Below are 21,163 nucleotides of genomic sequence, written 5' to 3'. Positions count from 1 at the left end.
CTGAGACCAGGAATGAAAAACTGTCAGTCCTAAAAGAATGTTTTGGCCAAAGCGACGTTCGGCTTAAAAGGGGCTTTCGTGAGAGCTCGAGTGTTGTGGTCAGTCTGGCATCTGCTATCACATGTTTTACATTTTCTTTTCCTAATGATATTAAGCTCCCTGTAAGTACTGAAAGTAAGAGAGATTTACTTATTTTACCAATTTCTCCCATATGCTCTAGAGAAGCATTAGCACCGCTTGCCAACTTATTCCATTTTTTAAGTATTTTAGAGACTTAAAATGTACAATAATATAAACTATCCAACCCAAATTTCATTTAATCAGTATTTGTCTTCTGTTTCTGTGAGCTCCATTAGAAGGATCAACTGTCTTTTACAAAAGGTGGTATTTGGGATATCCTGAATATATAAAACAACATGACAAGTATGGTGAAATATAATGGTATACACAGAGTGCTGCAGGAAACCTCTTTTTTCAAGTAGTTTCCATAAATCTTAATCCAGAAACAAGGACATTTTTTTAGATCTTTGACTTCTTTTCCAGAGAAAAGAGCAATGCATACTTGGGAAGGTAACTATGCAGAGGACTGACAGTAGGAAATACAGCAATTTAGGGATACACTGCATGGCTGAGTCGTAGGTTTTACACTCTTTTAATGTGTGATTATTCTGTTGCATGCCCAAAAAAGCAATTAAGCAGCAGTGAACCAAAGCAGCCACAAGTACCAAAGCAAGAACCTGATACTTAATAATAAAAACATTATTACATTCACTTTCATTTCTTATTTTTCCATCATACCGGCACAATGGAACAATTCCCATTTTCAGAATTGGTGCACATTCTCCTTTATGTGAGTACGATTGTGTTGTACTGCTGTAAGCAGAAGAGGCAGAAAAGAAACAAAAGAGGGCAATGTATGCACTTACACACCTCTGTGTCAAGAGAACCAGCTGTTTTTTGCAAGGAAGGAAAGCCATTCCTCTTGTCTGCAATTTGATTTCAGGAACACCGGAAGGAAAAAGCTTTGTGTTATCTATATTAAATGTTTGGTTGGTTCAGAAGCAAAACACAAATTAATTATCTGAAAAGCAATGTCTGCAAAGTGAGTAGAGGGCTTTTATTTTTCCTAAAGGAGTCTTGTTATACGAACCATCTCATTTCCTGATTAGCAAAGTAAAAGCATGAAATTATTCTCACCCTGGCTGGGTCCCAGCTGGATCAAAGCATGGCGCAGAACATACGGCACCAGTTTCCTTGTTGAGAAAGTCCAGGAGAAATTCAAGCATCTACATCTCATCTCTTCTGATAAAGACATCAGCCCAAAAATGTAAAGACAGGTCTGGCTGAGCAATGTATAGCTATACACTTGCCTGGAGAGCTTTGTAACCTGGTTTTGTTGCACCGTCACTCCTTCAGCACACACTGTTCTGCTTTGGAGCACAGTCCAAGCCCAGCCCCAGATGACGAGTCACCATTTTTATAACTCTCTTCTCTTCCCAGGTGCTGTGGGGTAAAGTCTGTCCCATTCCCCAAAATGCCAGACCTCTGATGGGGGCTGAGGGGCACGGCTTGCACAGCAGCTCAGAGTACAGCTGAGGCCATGGGTGCATGTGGGTGCAGGGAGCCCCGCGAGGAGCGGGATGTGGGTCAGGTGCCTGAGTGCAGCTCCTAGCAGATAAATGTCACCGCAATGTCTGGCTTCAGTGAACACAGAGGAAAGAACCCACGCTCACATTTTCTCAGTGCATTCAGTCATTCCTGGAAGGCATCTCCTGCTCCAAGCCATAAAGTCACAGATGAAAACAAAACACGCGGTTAACCTGTTTGTATTCTAATGTGGAGATACAGCATCTGAGTGAGGGCTTAAGGCCATGACAGGTACTTCTGGGTAAATCAGTCCTCTCCTATCTCATGAAAGATACATTCAAATCCACACTGACAGCCAAAATAGGAGAGCAAGTATTGTTTTCTCACATCTCTTCTGCTTGGAACAAATAGAGCTCTCCTCCAACAGTGTCTGAATAAATACTACAGGAAGGGTGAATTGATTGGTATCTTCCGAAGAGCAATGTTCAGACAGACTTTTAAAAGAGATCAATAGGCATTGCTCTGTTAGTCACATTTTTGGCAGCTTGCCTATGACTGCAAATATATATATTTTAGGAGCTCAATTCAGCAGCCAAACCATGTTAAAGGCACATCTCTCAGAATCACGAGTGCTTCCTCCTACTAGAAGAGAAAGTTTTACAGATACGCCTGGCCAACCAAACAAACTGCATTTTCCTGCTCACTGTAAGACCTCCCCTCCAAGCCCGTCCCAGATAACTGGCTCTTTTCCATTCCTCTTCCTCACTTTTTTTTTTTTATTATTTTATAAATGCTTTTCAAATTGATTGTCAATTGGATTAGGCCACACTTTACCTGAAATGGCTTCACCACTCCCTGGTTTTAAGGTAAGAACCAACAGAACAGTGCAGAGCAGCAGAGAGGGATCTGGAATCAGTCCTGCTGCTGGATTTGTTCTGAAGTCAGGGAAACAGGACTTCCCACATCCTTTGTAAATCAGCAGGATGTATGCAGCTTGCTCCAAAAGTAATGCCTCCTGTTTATTTACATGCAAAACTACTACAGATACAAAGAGAACAAGAGCACTTTGCTAGAGCAGGTTCAGCTACAACACACTCCTTGTACAACATCCACCTCTGATGTAGGGGGCCAACACAATAAAATGGGAAGCATTACTTTGAGAGCAGCCCTCACATGGCAGATAGAATCTGACTTCATCACCTTTCCACAACTTCAGCTCTCCGCAAAAACACAGGTTGGGGCAAGTCTCACTCATGGCCAAAGAGGCAGCAGTGCAAGTACATGCTGCAGTTTAAAATGTCACCTGTTGGTTCTGGCAGGTCCAAGAGCAGAAGAGGTTGCTGTGGAAACACACGCTGTATTGCACGAGGCAACACTTTCCATTCAAAGGTGAAGCAACTTGGATCAATAGTCTGGGGAGAAGGAAAATGTGTTACTTGTTCTCAGCCAGCCAGATTTTAATTTAGAAACAATGAAGCTAAAAGTGATGAAAGTATTTACATTCTATTTTGGACTGCTTCTCTCTGCTCAGAAGAAAAAGCAATGCATGGAAAGACTTTATTGTGCTGTCCGTGTGTAGCACATCCATCTCTGTATTCCCACACTCCAGTATCTCCATCTGATTATACTTTCATAATTAATGAAATTACTTTAATGCCAGTCATGTTCTCTGAGCAGTTAGTCCAGTAATTCTTCTGTAACCTTACTTAACCTGGCCAACTTTACAAGAAAGAAGGAACGGACTCTTTAGCAGCATCTGTTGTGATGGAACAAGGGGAAGATGGTTTCAAGTGGGGAAATTAAGATTGGATATAAGGGAAACGGTTTTTACAATAAGGATGGTGAGGCACAGGTTGCCCAGAGAGGTGGTGGTGCCCCATCCCTGCAGACAGCCACGGAGGGGCTCTGAGCACCTGATGGAGCTGTGGGTGCCCCTGTTCAGTGCAGGGGAGTTGGACCAGATGGCCTTTAATGGTCCCTTCCACCTCAAACAATTCTATGATGCTATGAACTCCTATAGGAAAAAAATCGGTCAGAAATGTGCAAAATTTCATCTTTGAAGAGTTGAGTGGGACTCAGTTGCTGCTAAGCATCTCCAGCCCCCTTCTACAACCCATCCCTTCTGCACAAGGATGGGTGCCCCAGGGGCATTGCTGCACAGTGACAACCTCTGCCACTTCACTTTCCTTCCCCCTCAGAAAGCACAGTGTGAAGTTCCCCAGCAGCAGCTTCACCCTGCGGGCTCCATCAGACACAATTCCCACACACTGCTATTTCCTCAAAAGAGAAGAATTCTTTCCAATTAATCTTTCTCACATAAAACGTATAGCTGCAAGGATTCTTCTGGAAACTTTCTATTAAGTAACCACTGGGTTTGAAAGACAAGATTTATTTTAGAAAAGGGAGGTGGGGCTCTACTTCAAGCATTTCATTGTGGAAGCACAGAAGAAAGTTGGAATTGTTTGGCACAAATCCACTTCTTTCATCCTTTCCTGTTTGACTTGATTTTGTGGGGGAAAAGCACCCCTTCGAGGTTTTTGGCTATCCCAAAAATGGCAAATTTACAAACCTACAATTCAACTTCATTACCTCTACTCTGCACCTGGAGACCTGAGGCCTTTGTGATTTGTGCCAGTGGGAGGCCAGGATGAGCTTATAGACAACGGTGTTGCGACATCATGGTGCCACGATCGATGTTTTGCTGAAGAATTTTTATAAAAATCTAAAAAAAGATCAAGTCAATATTTTTTCATAAATTCTGATCATGAGCACCTCTGAGCAGCACAGGAGGAAAATCTCTTTTTGCTAGCTGAGGGGCTGAGGATGCTCAGTACACACTAGCAAGCCTGAAGGCAGACATCAGAAACAGAAAATCCTTCTGAGCCATAGCAAATCCCAAGCTGGAGAGACCCGTAAGGATCGCTGAAGTGCTGCTCACTGTAAATGCTTGAGCGGGCCAACGGTGCCAGAAAGATGTTTTAGAAAACTTCTCATTTAGGGCTGTTTTCAAAGCTGTGGGTGCAGCCAGCTGACGTGCAAACACAGACAGGCAGAAACTTCAGCTCACGTGGTTATACGCGCATTCCAACACATCCAACTGCCTTAAGTATTTTTTTCCTGACCATCCCACTGTCATAACCAGACCCCATAGGTGCTTTCTGCAGGGCGCTGACCTCAGTGTCCCAGCAGCACTGGAGGCCACGGAATCCACCCAGGCAAAACGGATCGCAGCAAAAGGAGCAAAAGCCAGCCAGCGTTATTTGTTGTCAGATCATTTTTGCATCCGTCCGGCAGCACAAATAAATTCAGCATTCATTACTGTGTTTGCAGTTGATCTGTACAAGATTGATTCTGTTTTTTCTTCCCCTCTTTTTTTAATTGATCCAGACCACTTTTTGCACAGACCCTCCAGATATGCAGTATATGAACTTTTCCTCCCACCTTCTATTTTAGCAGCAGATCTGGAAAACTCGTTGCAAAAACTTTGCTCTGGAATTTGGAGCTCTGTGCATTCCTTAACAGCCTGACAAGGATATTCAAGCAAAGGAAGCGTGCATTACTGGTATCTATCTCTGGAATTGCTTAAAGCCTACCTTTTTCTTCCACTGCACATCAAGTCCCATGTTTTTCTTACTGCCTTCACTGAATAAGTGTATCTACTGAAACCTGTAAATAAGCAGGAAAAAATGTGTGGATTTTTATCCAATTTTTAATTTGGTTCCCTTGAAAATCTGCAGTTGTATCTGTTTCAAAATAACTGAGGCAGAGAAACATGGAAAAGCTCAGCTGTGAAGATATGGAGACTCTGGCTGCAGTTCATTCAGCTTCACGGGGCTCATCACAACAGTCTTTGGCTCTCCTCTCTTCTGTTTTCCTCTCCGCTAATGGACACTTTACTATTCAATTAGTGCCGCATGATCCAAATCCCATCAAAGTCAATAAAACTCTTTTCATTTATGTTAATGGGCTTTGGACCAATTCCTGAATTAGAACCAGAATCAAATAAAACACGCTTAAGGAAAAGATGCACTGAGCTTCCACTTTAAAGCACAAACTCAAAACCTTCCTTCCAAAGGTTTTTACTCGCTTCAAAGAAAATTTCATTATTGGCCAACTCATAAAACCAGCTGGACAGACCTCATTTCCCAGTCTGATTAAAGTGTGAAAACAAATCTCAGTGCAGGCTCTGCTTCCCCATGAAAAACCTTCCCATGATGAGGCAGCAAACCTGACCCTGAGGGTACATCCTCCTGAAGCTGATCCTGCATTGCACAGGTCTGGAAGGCCTCCGCCCTGCTGGATGATGGATTTGGCAATACAGCCACCTCTAGAAGGTCCTGCCCCTAGACACTTGTTATTTCTCTGGCCCTAAAGCTCAGCACAGCTCAGTTGTACCAGCACTGCTGTCTGCTGGGCTGGGGTGAAGGAAACTTCACCCATGTGATTAACTCAGGAAGGCTATTTAGCCAAGCAACATCCAAACCTGACCAAGAGGAATTAAGACAGAGGATGCTCTATGCAGTGGAACAGTCACCATACAACAGAGCTGATTTTCTATCACCACTTTAACCAAATTAGCAAGAGAGAGCACCAGCTATCGCTGTAACTCAGATCAGGGAGGTTTCCTGCTCTGAGGCCACAGTCTGGTTGCTGCAGGAATTAATGAACCACACAACAGGCAAAACTATGTTATGTAAACAGGGACATTAAGCCTTCCTCTGATACTTTTGGTCCGTCTTGGCAATGTCAGCTGAGCTGTACAATGCCACTGTATCACCTCTCACAGAGCAGCCTGTTTTAATTGACTGGCACATTAAACATTAAAGCAGTTTGCAAAGTTTGACCACAGAAATCACGTTCAGAAGTCATATCAATCCAGTGCTGACTCTGCTGCAGGGTTACAGAATACTTCTTTACGTTCCTCAAAGCCCAAATAAAAGAAATTCCTGTTGTCGATTTGGGGGGGTGTTATTTTACACCAGCCCAGGCTGGCAGCACAGCAGACCTGGAGACAACTTCCCTGAGAGCAGCTGTGGCAGAATGCTAACAGAGATGAGACGTGTGGTGCTGCAGACCCTCCTGGCTGTGGCCACGACCCCTTCCCATGGAATCAATCAGTGCAGCCCAGGAGGGGACACTCCTGCAGCTGGTGGGCACAGCAGTGACACCAGCACGTGGCTCCAGAGCTCTGCTCCCACCTCCCTGCACTCACCCTGAGCCATCGCGGGAACCTGAAGGTGAGATGCACCGAGTTCAGTTTGCTCTCGAGTGCAGTAATTATTCCAGCCTTGTCCTGCAGACGCAGTTGGGATAAATGAGGCCATGGCTTGTTGCTTCCTTCTCCCTTCCGGATGGACTTGTTGGAGGGGAATATTTGCTGAACAAGGATTTTGTTGTAAATAGGCAAAAATAGCACTGCTTTCTGCCCATTCCTGCAGCACGGTCTCCTCATAAGCTATTCTTATCACCTCGGCACTCCAGCGCCAGGCTCAGCATCTCCTCTGCTAACGCTGACCTGCTGCCTCTGGCTGTGCTCCCTTTGGCCTCTGTTGTTCCTCAGCCCTCCTTCTCACCACAGCACACGCAGGGACGTGACCTCCTTGCTGCTCTCAGTGCCACACTCCTCCACAGGAACCACAGCACATTTTCTCCACTGAAGGAAATATTTGCAGCCACAAAAGGGCGAGCAGTGCAGTGCACCAGCTCCGTACGGTCGGTGGGGAGCGAGGCTTTCAGACAATCCGTGCAGCTCTGGGATCCCAACCCTTTAGCTATGGTGGATCACACTCACCACCCCTTGGCTGCAGTTTCAAAGATGGCCATTTGCTGTGCATTCCTCTGTAGAGGAATGATGCCGAGAAGGTCCCTGGCTCCATGGAGGGGATGAGAACTGATCACAAGGAGAAAGCTGCTTTCACACCCATGAAAAATACAACAATTAGGGCTAGTTGAGCCACTGCAGTGTGCTGCCCACTGCCACTGCCTTCATGTTTCTGTTCTTCCATGTCTCAAGAAGTGCCAAAAATTATGAATAGTATATTGGATTACCCTTATAGAGTGAGTCTATCCCCAGAATGAACCGTATTGTTCTGTGGAGCTGTCCTCTGGAGTCGTGGCCAAATGCAGCAGGAACAGGAACAGAAAAATAAATCTCTTTACTGGGGACTAAGCCAGGTTCCTGGTGATATTATGAGCCATAATCAGTACCTGAGGGGTCTGAACCAAAGGGAGCTGCCTGCCCACTTTTGTCTCTCTGCCTTGACCCCACTGCCACCACTTTATGAGGCTGGGAAGCACAGGCAGAGCCTCCTCACACAGATGCTAAGAAAGCTGATGGAAAGCAGTACCGAGCACCAGCAGGGCTATTATCAAACTTTAGGCAGCCTGCACCCTTTCTATGCCACAATGCCACAATGATGAGGCTTGTCTCACTTTTAAGACAGAACACCCATGGAGATACTCATTGGGTGGCTCCCGAAAAGACCCTGAAGTTTAACAGGACTTCATCTGGCTGTGCCATGACAAGATGCTCCACGTGTGTTTCCTTCACTGCATTCTGCTCCCTCAGGGCACTGCAGCATCACAGCAAGGCTGTAAGGTCACCTTCTGTTAATTAGAAGTAGTCAAAAGTGCAGCTCCACCACGGTCCTCAATGCAATCTCAAAGCCTCTCTAAGCGAACATTTTGACAGAGTGTTCCAGCACTTTCTAATCCATGTTGCCCTCCTTGAGTGCTAACAACTCCTCCATAAGAGGACCTGCAAGAGATTAGAACTGACTTACAGGAAGTCTGGGGTCAGTCTGTGTTCAGTATTCTTTCCAAGGATGCTTTAAAGCATCTCACAATTGGTCACCAATAGCCCATAACTCACTAAGCAGCCTCAATGTAAGAGATTCTGCCTCTTTTAATTAATGTGAATGTGATGTCCTAACAGAAAATCAAAATTTTGGGATTTAGAAAACTCCTTGCAAATGTTGGTGTTATATGAAGTCAAAGTAATGGAATTTGTGGTGCAGAAGAGATAAAAAAAGGACTAAATTTGACCTGATAGGTCTCTAATATTAGTGACAAATGATCTGAATATACACAAAAATTAAAACAAGAAGAGCAAAAAACCAACAACTTCTGACAGTGGGATAGCTAGGACATAGCATAGTACTTGCAAGCAGTGATTTGATATTTCAAAATTACATCCTTGGGTTAAAGATGACACAGAGCCCATTGTGCAAATGCACTATAAAAGGTTCCCTCAGCATGAATGTTTCCTAACTCCACAGGTTAAAGCAAACACCTCTTTCCAAAGGAACACAACGTTGCCAGAAGCAGCTAAACCCCTTCAAAGACCCAACTAGATTCATCATGGATAAATTTCACATTATTAACACCACATTTATTCAACAGTTCTGCCAATGGTGCTGTGATTTCTACAGGCTTGCACGATAACACAAAAACGTCACCAAAATTATGTCAGCACTGTAATTCAGAGCCAGGAAGACATTAGGCCTTCAGACTCAAACCTCTGTGTAAGAGCCCCCAGCACTTGCAGCTGAGCCTTTGACCCATCTGCCCTTCATGACCAAGGACTCTGAGAGCCCTCAGGATCACTTCTCCCAATGCATTTTTGCTATTTCCAAGTATGTCAGCAAATCCCAAATACATTCCTTTACCAAATCTCATCTGAATAGCGCATATGCAGTCTGAGTCTGCATCCTTCTGCTTCTCAGGAAAGAGTGTATCTCTTTACAAACCATGATAGCCTGTAATTCAGGCTGTCGGAGGAAGGCATGTCACCAAGAGAGTGTGAAAACATCTAATTACATAAGGCCAGGTCCTCAGCTAATGCAAAGTGACAGAGCTCCCAGAAGCCCGTGGAGAAATGATGCCATGTATTAGCAAAGCTCTGGCTCAATATAACTGAATAGAGCCAATGTCTGATTTGCACACCTACTGACAGACTGTTGGACTCAAGACCATGAGGATCTCAAAGAGGGCACCGGGGAGCTGGAAGATTGCATCAAAGAAAGCAAACTCCTGTTTGGCTGGATGCAAGTTTAGGATCAGCTATTCCCAAGCTACCAGAGCAGCCTGTTGAACAGGCACCCAGTTGGAGCTTTTCTCATGTTGCTTTCTCACACAATTTGGGTATTTTGGATTGAAGGGCTGGGTTTGGCATCTGGGGAGTTTTCTGTAAAGCTGCTAGTGTTAGTGAGGTCAGAGCTAAGCTCAGGCAGGGACAGGAAGATCTGTGCTTCCCTTCAGCCCTACCCATGGAATGTCCTCTCCACGTGGCTTCCCCCAGGACAGCTCCAGCTGTGTGGGAGCAAAGAGGGGCAGATGCAGAAAGCAGGAAAATCTTTCTTGTTCCTGGCTCCATCCTCATAGAAGAAAGAGGCAGAGGAGCTGTCAGAATGAGCCTGCAAATTCAAGGCAGCTGGAACTGTGTCATCCTTCTGGCATGGGCAAGAGGAGGGTTTCTCCTGGTCCCTCTGCCTCACTTAATGCATCACCTCCCCTGTGAGGCAGAAGGGGAAGAAACTTTAGCAGAGCTATTTCAGTTTTAGGAGCCTGCAGTTCTGCCCTTTTCCATCCAACATGTGGGATATAAAAGCAATGGAAGAGCTGCATTTCAGCAGCTTGTCCTCGACACCTTCGCCATCACCACACCAGGGCACAGAGAACAAAGCGAAAGACAAAGCTATGGTCTGATTTTACCCCACATGAATGTCCCCTTGCTAATCAATCTGCCCAGGCAGATCCAAACGAAGCCAGCGAAACCAAAGTGACTTCAACAGCTTTGGAACAAGCCCAGATATCAGCTGCTTGCAATGGGACCTTCCAGTCCTTTATACAAAATGATGATGGACCATGACGCAAAAATTGACATAGATCTATTTTTACTGTGCAATTTTCTGCTTAGAGAAAAGCAAGAATATACTGTATTTTCATAGGTCTGGCACTTCTACTGTGATTTACAGAATATATGCAATTATTGTTGGCCTTAACTGGGCTGAAGTGAACTACCTAGTAATTTTATTGTAGTTTATTTATAAATCCTACAAAGGAGTGTCAGTGAATACAGGACATCATGCAAGTTCTCTTTTCTTTCTTTGCTTGTCCATTAATTACTCAGCCTGAGTTTCATATTTCTCTTTCAGAATGATAAATCATCATTGATTAATCCCATTTTTACACTTACTGCTTAAGTCAGCCTTAATGTGCCTTAACTCTTGCAAACATTCAGTGCTGACAGACACTGCTACTCCTTAGTTATTCAGCACTTTGGTTTCCTGATGAATGCTGGATCTGCCATTTTCACAGTGAAACCTAACACAATCAGGAAACTCTGAGTTCAAGCTTTATTGTAAACCTGAAAACAATCCAAATTCATCCCTACAATTTCTTCATCCTTAAGTGCTTTATTCGTTTTGAACTGATGCGGCATAAAATTTGTGCCTCTGGGTCTTTGGGGATGTTTTGACTTTACAGCAGGATTGTGACTTAGGTCAGATTCACCATGCCCTGCAGAGAGAGGTTTTGAAAAGTTTTGAGGCCATATTTTTATCTACCTTTTACTTACTTTGTGTAGGGAAATATTTCGGCATTTTCAGCCTCACAAGCAGCACAGGCTGCCAGCTTCCAATATAACTCGTGTCACGTGAGAGAGAGTTGGCACACGAAAGACTCTTGGCCCAGCTCAGCTGTCTTCATCATCAGGTAGTGATTTATTTCTCAGAGACTGTTTTTTAAATACATTCTGGTTTGCAGAATGCTTTCCAAAGAGCATCTTTCACATTCCTTCCACAGCTCCTCTGCTCGGGGAAAGAAAAAAGCCTAGCAGTTTTAACACTGAAGAATCAAGAACTTTATTCTTCTGCATATGGGTTGGTTGATGGTGATTTACCCAAAAGTCCTGCTTTAAACAAATAAAGCCACTATTAAAACAGTAACCACAGCCTGTGCTGCCACCTATCCTTAATCTCGGCGTTTTCTTCAGACTTTTTCTCCTTCAGAGCTCCAGGCTCTGCCCCGCATGCAGGTCTCCCTGCAGCTGATGAAGGCTGCAGCACCTCTCCTCGCAGCAGAGATGCACACACGTGGCCCTGGTGGGGCGCACAGCATGCCTGTGCTCGGGGCAGGGCTGGCTGTTAGCTCTGATCTATGGACATGGATGGAACAGCAGCAAGATTAGCAAGCCTTTGGGGACAAGTCTATGCTTTCCCCTCTTCTATTCTAAATTCTGTCATTTTTCTGTATTTTCATTATAACATCAATGGGTTACCGTTATGTGTAGCTCTTGAAATACTTTGACTCACAAGAAAGCAGGCTTTTTCTTTCCTGTTGAACTCAACATACTACTTTTGCTTTCTGCATTCTGTACTGAGGACAGCATTCATTGTGTGATGCCAGAAAGCCCCTGTTCACCTCCACCACATGAAGCAGCAACTCCTCCTATGGGTTTAATGTGTCAGTGTAGCGCTGCCCCTGGAGCCTCTGTCCTTCTGGGCGTGCCTTGTCTACCAGGATTGCAATGACACTGAGTGTTTTTTGGTAACAACATTAGTAGGTTTCATGCCTAATTTCGGTAGGAATGGATTGGAATCTCTCCCCTGAGCTCTACCAAACTACAGGTTAAATGCTGGAAAAAACTGATCTGCCCATGCAGTGAAAATCAAACACAGAGGTGAAACTACAGGAAAAGTTAAAAGGAATGACAGGAGGAAGGGGGCTAAAGTGGCTCACAGCTCACCACAGTAATGGAAAAAATGATAATGCTGTACTTTCAAGGCGTAAGATTCAGAAAGTACCACCGACCCAGAGCAGATTCAGCCTTTGAGCTGCCCATGGAGAGATGTACACATGAAGAATTACCATTATTCATTTACTTTGAAGAAAGAGGTGACAAACACAGCAAAAAATAAAAAGGAAAAAAAAAACCCTGTAAAATTCTACCTAAACGAAGATAGTAAGAAAGAATATAGTGAAGCAAATGCTGATCAGCAGTGACATAGCTGGGGCACTAAGCGTACATCCAGACTGATTTTCACTGGGCTGGTGGATTCTGAGAATTCAAGAAATATGACTGATTTTCCTGTGTCTTTCCCTTGAGAAAAACTCCTCCTTACAGCACTTGTTTTAAATAGAAAACAGACCCTCAGATGAAAAAGTTTAAAAAATAATGGTGAAATTCACATCTGTGACTCCAAGAACTTCAGGTTTGAGGAAAGTACCCCCCATTTTGAGATCTGGGAATAACTCAGAAGATCTGTAGCAGAGACTGGGACTTAGGGATGAGGAAGCAACACTCTCTTCAGCACTTGAGGAGGATGCTCTTCTTTTCACTGTTACCGTTTAATGGAACAGAGCTGAAAATAGCGTGTGAAATGTAGGCCTTTCACTTTGCAGACCATTAAAACTGGAACCCGCTGTGTCAAAAGTCTGCAAATAAAGATGAATTTAAAGCACACACACAGATAAAGGGGCTAAAGAAACCAGATGTGATGTGTTAAGGAACTTATTGAAACCTCGGAAGAACGAAAGCAATAAAAGGAGACGGCGATCCGAAAAAGAGGATGTGCACAGCAAAGCTCTTCCCAGGGGAAAAACAACAGAATGCAATTTTGTGCACCTTCCTACAGGAGACTGAAGAACTGCTCCCTGATTCTCTGTTTTAATCAGACCCGGTATGAGAAACGTCCTGGCTGAATGTGCAATTAAGTAATGGCATGACCTGCTTACAAAGCACCAGCCACTGTAAATAAGAAGTGCTCAGAAATGGGTCAAATAGAACATCTGTGTGCTCCGTGCAGGAGAGGTCCTGCTCCACGTAACTGCTGGTCTTGTGGTTGATCCAAACATGCATTTTCAACTTCCTGTAGCAAAAGGTGTATATATCATTCCAGTGTGGGAATGTCTTGCTACTGGAAGAAATCCGTACTGCTAAATTCATTGGAACGCCTTTCCATGCCACGAGGAAGCAGTGAGGTGGCACTAGGACAGCTAACAGCCTGCTTGAAGGACACACCTCTGAAAGCTGAGCAGGGACAGACTTCTCAAAACAGACATTCTCTTTATGCCAGAAAGTAATTATGACCTTATCAAAATTAGTTACTATATTTGGGTCTTTGGAGGTGGAAAGTAGAAGGAGCCATTAGGCACATGCTGTTGGGTGCGCACTGTTTAATACTCAGATTGGAAAACTAGAGCTTGTGTGGTCAAAGAGAGCTCAGCTGAGGTACTCCCACAGAGAGGACAATCCAAGGTCAAATCAGACATAAAGAAATACCTGTGTATCATCCACAGGCCCATAGCATACCACAGAAATACAGGTAAGACTGCCTGAGGATTTTCTGTCCGCCTCTGCGATGTCAGAAATTACCCTGCTCTCAGATAAATGTAAGCGAGGTATTCCATGCGCAGAAGATGCAAAGAAAAAAAAACAGTACTTGCTGGTGAGAGATTCTCTTCTGAAGAGAGCAAAATGAGGATAATTTACTCCAGTTAGAGGCTGAATCATAGTGTTTACATTCTCTGTGTTTCAGGCTATAATTCTTACAAGGAAAAGTCTCTGCAATTTACAAAGCAGAAAGGGCTGACTAATTGGTGCTAGCTGGGGACATGAACCCAGAGGATGGATTATGAACTAAAGTTTTTGCCTTGTGAAAATATCTGGACATTCTTGAGTATTAGGGACTGAAATAGCTCCTCTGCTTTGTGTCAGGTGATGCAGGTCTTTCATGCAATGTGTATGAATGGCGATGTGCAGACTCTCATTCTGCTCCAAACTGACATCCATGCTTGGCTTAAACAGGTGGAGAAGCCAAATGAATTGGGAAGACCATATGTGTTAATAGAGGTCTCACTCCAATCATCTGCAGGGGAAGGAATTATTTGCATTTCTCCTGCCCTTGTATCAGAGTCTCGCTTGTCGCAAAAGCAAAAGGCCCACAGCTGTTTGCCATTGCACACAAAAAGAGAGGGCAATTTTGGCTTGACTTTTTTTCTTAATTTTAAGGGAAAGCCCCCAGATGAAGAGATCGCCTACGCCAAGTTTTAACCCACTAAAAATGTATGCAACACAATCACAATATAAATGCTAAGAACTTACAGTACAAAAAGAATTAATGGAATTATTTGCAGCAGACATCTGTTTTAGCCATCAGGTATTGGACCTAAGCAGACTTTGAAGACAATACTGTGCTACCTTGAGTTCTGCTTTTCTGCTCCATCACAAGCCAGTGAAATCCAAAAACCAGATAAAGCAGAAACAAAACTAAATTGTAAAGCCATATGAAAGCAGGAGATGGATGTCCAAATGGAAAAATAACAGTTATATAAGCACGTTTGTCTTCTCTGTTGTATTCATTGTGAGCAGATCCTTCACCATTTTGCCCAGATGAGTTGTGGGATCCAGATAAGATGAGTTCGACCCATCGTCAGCCCTGTGGGCAGTTTCAGGAAGGCACCTCTATCTGGAAGGTGTTTAAGAATACGACCTTAAAGCTCACTGACTTCAAAGAGCCCAAGCAGATGCTCAAAGTTAAGCAGGGTTATACTGAACAAGGGCAGATTTCACAGTGTGTTTAAGCGTCTTCAGGAGTGCAGGGAACACAGTAGAAGGACAGAGGGAATATTATCCCAGGAGGGAAAAGGTGGGCATTTCACATGGGTAGTCTTAATTGCTTTTGGGAAAGCTGTTTGAATGAATCTGGGATATGGGCTCCCACATTTATAACTTACATTACATGTCTAAAATTAGGCCATGTGAATAGTGAAAGAGGAGAGAAAATAAATATATTTCAACCAGTTGATTTTAAAGCAGGAAATCAAACACTAATAACACAGATAACGTCTTGGGACAATTGATAGACATTCACTTAAGTTAACAACAGCCAAAGCGCCAGCCAGTTCCTGGAGATTCATGACTGTTCAGTGAAGGGAACGCATCGCCAGGAACCCACCCAGGTCAGCTCAGTACTACAGCTACAATTAGTTTTGGGCAACAATCTCAAAAGTATTGCTGGCTTCCCAAGCGTTTCTAGAAGAAATAGCATCTGGGCAAGCAGCCAGCGAACAGGCTTCTCTCAAACAGTTATTGCAGCATCCAGGAGAGACTGAAATGCTGTAAGGCAAACCCTGCCTATTTCATCCCATAAGAAGAAATACTTATGTCAGTTACAATAGTAAGTCAGCTGTGGCTTGGTACCCCAAAACAGAACACGTGAAATCTAATGCTTGTAGTTCAGTAAGAAAACTCACAGCCATAAATGTCCTCGAAAGCTTACTTTCTATAAATGCATTTCTAATAACTTCCCATTTTAATGGCAATGTAAATGGAGTCTTTAAACAGCTGATGTTTTCATTTTTGTGTTTTATACTGATTATAAGAATTATTAGAATTACACTAATGAAGCAAAGCTAACAATCATATTCCCATACTGGAGCTGATATTCTTCTAGTTGCCTCAGAGTGTGAGATTGTGCTGACTCCCCAACGCAAAGCTGTGATCCTCAGGCTTTTAGAAGCCCCTATAAATTTGACAATAAATTTGATTACAAGGCTTAAAGCAATTATATGCTCATTACCCACACCACTACATTGCTCATACTGTGATCCTCCTGCATTTGCCTGTGCTTAAGCACATGTTCTGCCTCACAAACAACGAACGTTATGAGGAAATTGGGAGAGAGTTTATGCCTCTTACATTTCACAACCAAGTAGTGCACGTCTGCTTCAAGCACTGCATGGGTATTTACTAAAATAAGAAACCCAGATGCAGAAAGAGTTTGTCCCCAGCAGCAGGCTCACCTGCTGGGTTAAGGGAAGGACTTCACTTATTTCATGGCATTTCCACTGTCCCAAGGTCAGCCCGCTCCCTCATCTCCAAATGTGTCCCAGCAAGGACCTGGCCAAGGCCCGAGGCCATCCTCACAGCACACTGTCTGCCGCAGTGTCTGACAGGCCACACACAGACACCCATGTTGGTTTTGCCCACTTAGATCAAGATTACTTTGAGTTCCACCACACCAATCGAGGTGACACCACATTGTCCAGACTGTTGGTATCTTAAGGCCTTCATAAAAATTCTGTATGATAAAGCTCACATCAAAAAAACTATTGATTAGCTTTAACTTTCCAGTGATCTGTAAAGATCCATCTGAACTCTGAAAACACCTAGACTGAATACTTAAGTTCTCTTCAACTGTCTCTGATTGGATTTTTAAGTCAGCAGAAATAGTTTCGTCATTGATTTCTGTTACAGAAAACGAAGAGGCCCCAAACTACATGTGTATCTCCTCAGTCAGAGCAGCAGATAATTCTGCATATGCATTTTCTGTACCTCTTAATTTCTTCAAACCGTTGCAGATTAAAAACCTTTGCCATTTATAGTACAGTTCAAAAATCTGTTCGCAGATCTACTATTTACATATAACTCCATTCCAACAGCCTCTCATTTTGGCAACACCAGCAACACCAGACAGACTCCTCTCAGACAATAATTGGAAAATAAGACACATTTGGCAGTTAAGTGCAAACCAAAGGGGATGTTCTGAGGAAATAACATCAGAAGTTGGCAAGATGGCAGATGCATTCACTTACTTGAACTAAATTCAGTCAACAAATTTTGCAATGTAAAGATCAAACTTTGAAATTTAATTCAAATATTATTTCCACCTTCGTATCCAATTGCAAAAGCTGGAAGGCCACCAAAAGCACAAGCAGATGTCAAAGCACCTTCAGTAGCAGGCATTTCAAGGCATTGGTGGAAACAAGTTTGCAACAAACAACTCTAGCACTTATCAGTTGACAATCAGTTGTCAGAAAGCACCATCCCTGGGAAGGAGCTGCAAATAGAAGCGGTGTGTTAAGAACTTCGGCCATGGGATGTGCACCAATGGGCAGCTGAAGGAAAATGCACGAGTCTGCTGAATCTCTTCACTGAGGTAAACAAGATGCGAAGCAAAATGGACACAAAACCAAGTGAGAATAACCTTCTTGATGAGTTCATTCCCATTCAAAATCCCAGTAAATCTGAGAGCAACATACAGCCCAGTGGGCCTTAAGGATGTCCTGTCAACAACATATTGTTCAAGAGACTCTTTAATATACTTCACAAACACAACAAATGAAAAAGTAAACTGAGAGAATTAAGTGCACTCAGCTTCCGTTCTTGGCCAGTGAGTGCTGGGGAATCGCTAGTATCATTTCTTGGAGTTTCAGTAATTCTAATGATACCTGTTTTAAACTCCCCCCCCCCAAAAGAAAGAGAGAAACTTAGGATGGAATGGGTAGAGATGGAACATGGGACCCAAGGGATCAGAGTTCAATTTGTTGTTCCAAACAGATTTAGTGCACAATCTCAGGGAAATCATTAAAGCCAGATGCTTAAAGATACTGAGGTAATGCTGCAGTATGGCTTCAAGGACGTGGCCAACAACAAACGTGCTCCCACACCAGACCAAATCTTCTCCTGATTCTTATAATGGACAGCACAACCAAGAATACTGGACCCATGCACACAGGTTGTGGATTCAAGCTGTGGAACGAGGCTCCGCCCCAGTGCTGCAGTGCCCCGGGCAAGAAAAATTTGCCCTAGACAAAGTGATGCGTGCTAGGTACAGGGAGACCAAAGCACTCCTGCTTCCTATGAGAGGCAGGCCTCCAGGGTCACGTTCTGCTTTTAAATTGCTCTTCTTGCACAACACTGGTGTTCCTCTTGCCCTTGGACAGCTGTGCACAGCAAACAGAACATTGAAAGCTGCTTCTCCAAGCTGGAATGCATGCAGCTAGGAGAAACGACAGGAAAGGAAAGAGTCAAGGCAAAAGTATTTGACTCCTTTCCATTCTCAGATAGCCAACATACTATCCCCATGCATGTTATCATCTTGGCACGGCAAGCGAGTGATTTTCTATGATTAAATAAACAGAAACACAACTGACTCATACTTGCTTTTTTTTAATGCAGGGAATAGAATGCGTTAAAATACAGTAATCTCAAAATTACAAACTCTAAAGGATATGGCAAGAAAATACTGGCTAGATTAGCAGTTCATTATCAAAAACATAGCCTTTTTCTCAGTTAACGAATTTCTGTGCAGTAATTACTGTTCAAGTGATAGTAATGGTTAAGGATGTCAGGTACAAGCGGTTATTATTTGACTGCTAAACAAGCACTCCAGAACTGAAAGCTGCAGCAAGTTTTAAAACACACAGCCTTGCAGAATGAATCACAGAGAGCTGCTTCACTTGTGGAACTCAGACTCTTTAGAGACTTTCCATCAATCACTTGATGAGGCAATAAAACTCACTGAGCAAACAATCTATGAAAAAAGACTGAATAAATTGAACTTTTCCAGGGCAGAAACACACCTTACCTACGAAATTTGTTTACAGGGCAGTCCAGCCCATTATTCAGGATCAAGTCTTCTAAAATTTCCCTATGCAGACTGGAAGTGAAAAGCCGAGGAGGATTTCCAGAACATGACATTTCATCCTGTTGCCAAGGTGTCAGGTGCCTCAAGTAACTTTACCACAAATCAACATAAATCTTCGCTTCGGCTGCTCTGTTACTGAGCAGCTACTGCAGAGCATGTGCTCCAACTTCCAGTGCTGCTGTCTGTACAGCAGTGCCTGGTGCAGCGCAGCTATTCCCACACAAGGGAACATTAGTTAATTTGCATTCACAGTTACCATATGAGGTGTGAGTTTATGGCAGTCCACACATTTTATACTTAGAAAATTAATGTAATTATCTTAGATATAATAACAAAAGTAACTCACCAACCCATCGCAATTGCTGATAGCAACTGAAGCATTTGGCAGATCAGTGATATCCCCAACATAGAGGCAATTCCCATAGAGAGGTTCGATGCGAGTCTCATCCGAGTCCTCCTGCCATTCAACTGTTGCTCCAGGGGCCACGAGCCTGGAGTTTGGCCGCAACCTGAAGTGAAACTCTCTTCCAAAAACAGTGACATTATAAAATATTTGCTCATTTGCTGCTTCACGTTGCAAGTCGTCCGCAGCTCTCCTGAAGCGTGCTCTTGGCGGTCCGGACACCAGGTGGGATAGGAACCTGCCCTCTGAGTCGGTGCTGGTGGGGATGACAAGGCTGTACTCCTCTATATTCCTCAGAATGGGATCTTTGCAGGGAGAGATACGAGAGGAGAGAGATACTGGACCTAAACACGTCCTGATGCCGCTGGATTTTTATTCCATTATTCATTAGCACAGCAGACACTTACATAAGGCAAACGGACACTGCCCTGTACAAGCACTCGGTTCGCCAGCAAGCACGAAGCGTGCAGAGTTCATTCAAACTTGCCGTTGCTCCCCAAAGCAGCGGACAGCTGCCCGAGCCCGCCCGCCCGCGGGACCGCGCGCTCCCGGCCACGCAGCGGAGTCTCGAGACCCGCAGCGCAGCCCCCGGAGAGCGGCGGGGCTTCCCGGCCGGGCGGAGACGCTCAGAGGGCGCGGAGCCGTGCCGGGAGCGCTCGGGGGGTCAGGGGAAGGACCCGGCGCGCGGACTGCAAGCCCGTAAGGGCCGCGTGTCGCTCGAAATCCCCGCGGCACGGCGGGGATGGGCCGGCTGGGGACGGGGACACCGCGGGCAGCAACCGGCAGCGGTGCCGGCGGCCGCCCGGGTACTCTGGGACGGCGGCGGCGGCCGAGGCGGCGAGAGGAGGAGCAGGCGGACGAGCTGCCGTGCGCTTCGTCCCGCACCGGGAACTCCGGGACCGAGCCTTGCCCCGCGCAGGGCGGGCAGGGGCGGCTGCGGCACGGCTGCGGGCACGACGCTCCGCGCCCCCGTCCGCGTATCCGTCCCCATCCCGGTCCTCGTCCTCGCCCGACGCTCGCAACTGGAAACCCGGCAAAAGCGCCCGTAGAAGAAGTTCGAGAGGAGCGGCAAACCGCGGGGCTCGCAGCCGCGACTTGAGACGGGCGGGCTGCCCGGCACCGGCCGGCGGAGGCAGGGGGAAGCGAGGAGCCCGGAGGCGGCGGACGGCAGCGGGACCCGGCGCGCACCTACCTCTGTGCCCGGGACGCCGCGGGGCAGCGGCGGGCAGGCAGAGCGCGCAGCAGAGCAGGACGCAAGCGAACCCCGCGGGAGGCTCCATCGCGGCGCTGCCGGCCCGAGGCGGGGAGCGGCCCCGGGGCTGCCCACAGCCGGGGCGGGAGGGAGGGAGGCGGCCCCGCTCCGCTCCTCTCCGCTCCTCTCCGCGCCGCTCAGCGCTGCCCCGCGCCCCGCCGCCCGCGCATTCGCCCAGCCGCAGCCGCAGCGGCAGTGGCGGCCGCGCTCCCGGCTCGCAGCGAAGCAGAGACACCAGGAGGCGGCGGGGGTATAATACTGGAAGCACAGGGCGTGCGGGAGTGAAGTCAGGCTGATTGACAGAGGAGCTGCCACACGGCGCAGCCGGCCCGAGGGGAGCGGGGACTGCCCGCCCTGCCCGGCCCCGCGGCTCCGAGCCGCCCCGCTCCGCCCGCCTCGGGGCTCGGGGTGCGGGGCTCGCGGGTGCCCCGGGGCGGCGGGTGGGGGCAGGGGCTGCGGTGCCGCCCGGTGCGGGCCGCTCTCGGTGAA

The 21,163-nt window shown here is 45.7% G+C and overlaps 1 protein-coding gene across 1 annotated transcript in view; it reads right to left on the bottom strand.

Annotated features, from left to right (window-relative positions):
• The window catches only part of ADAMTS2 (ADAM metallopeptidase with thrombospondin type 1 motif 2), a gene marked incomplete at both ends in the record, with an annotated part of 164,346 nt that extends 143,502 nt beyond the window's left edge, over positions 1-20,844 (bottom strand). Inside the window, 4 exon segments of the mRNA XM_079542544.1 lie at positions 19,366-19,727; positions 20,615-20,766; positions 20,768-20,811; positions 20,815-20,844. Coding sequence (XP_079398670.1) covers positions 19,366-19,727; positions 20,615-20,766; positions 20,768-20,811; positions 20,815-20,844 — 588 coding nt within the window.
• Positions 20,845-21,163: the final 319 nt, after the last annotated feature.

Source organism: Tetrao urogallus, assembly GCF_951394365.1.
Source record: "Tetrao urogallus genome assembly, chromosome: 14".
NCBI classification, from domain to species: Eukaryota; Metazoa; Chordata; class Aves; order Galliformes; family Phasianidae; genus Tetrao; species Tetrao urogallus.
Note: the sequence above shows the minus strand (reverse complement) of the source record. Positions and strands in the feature narration are given on the sequence as shown.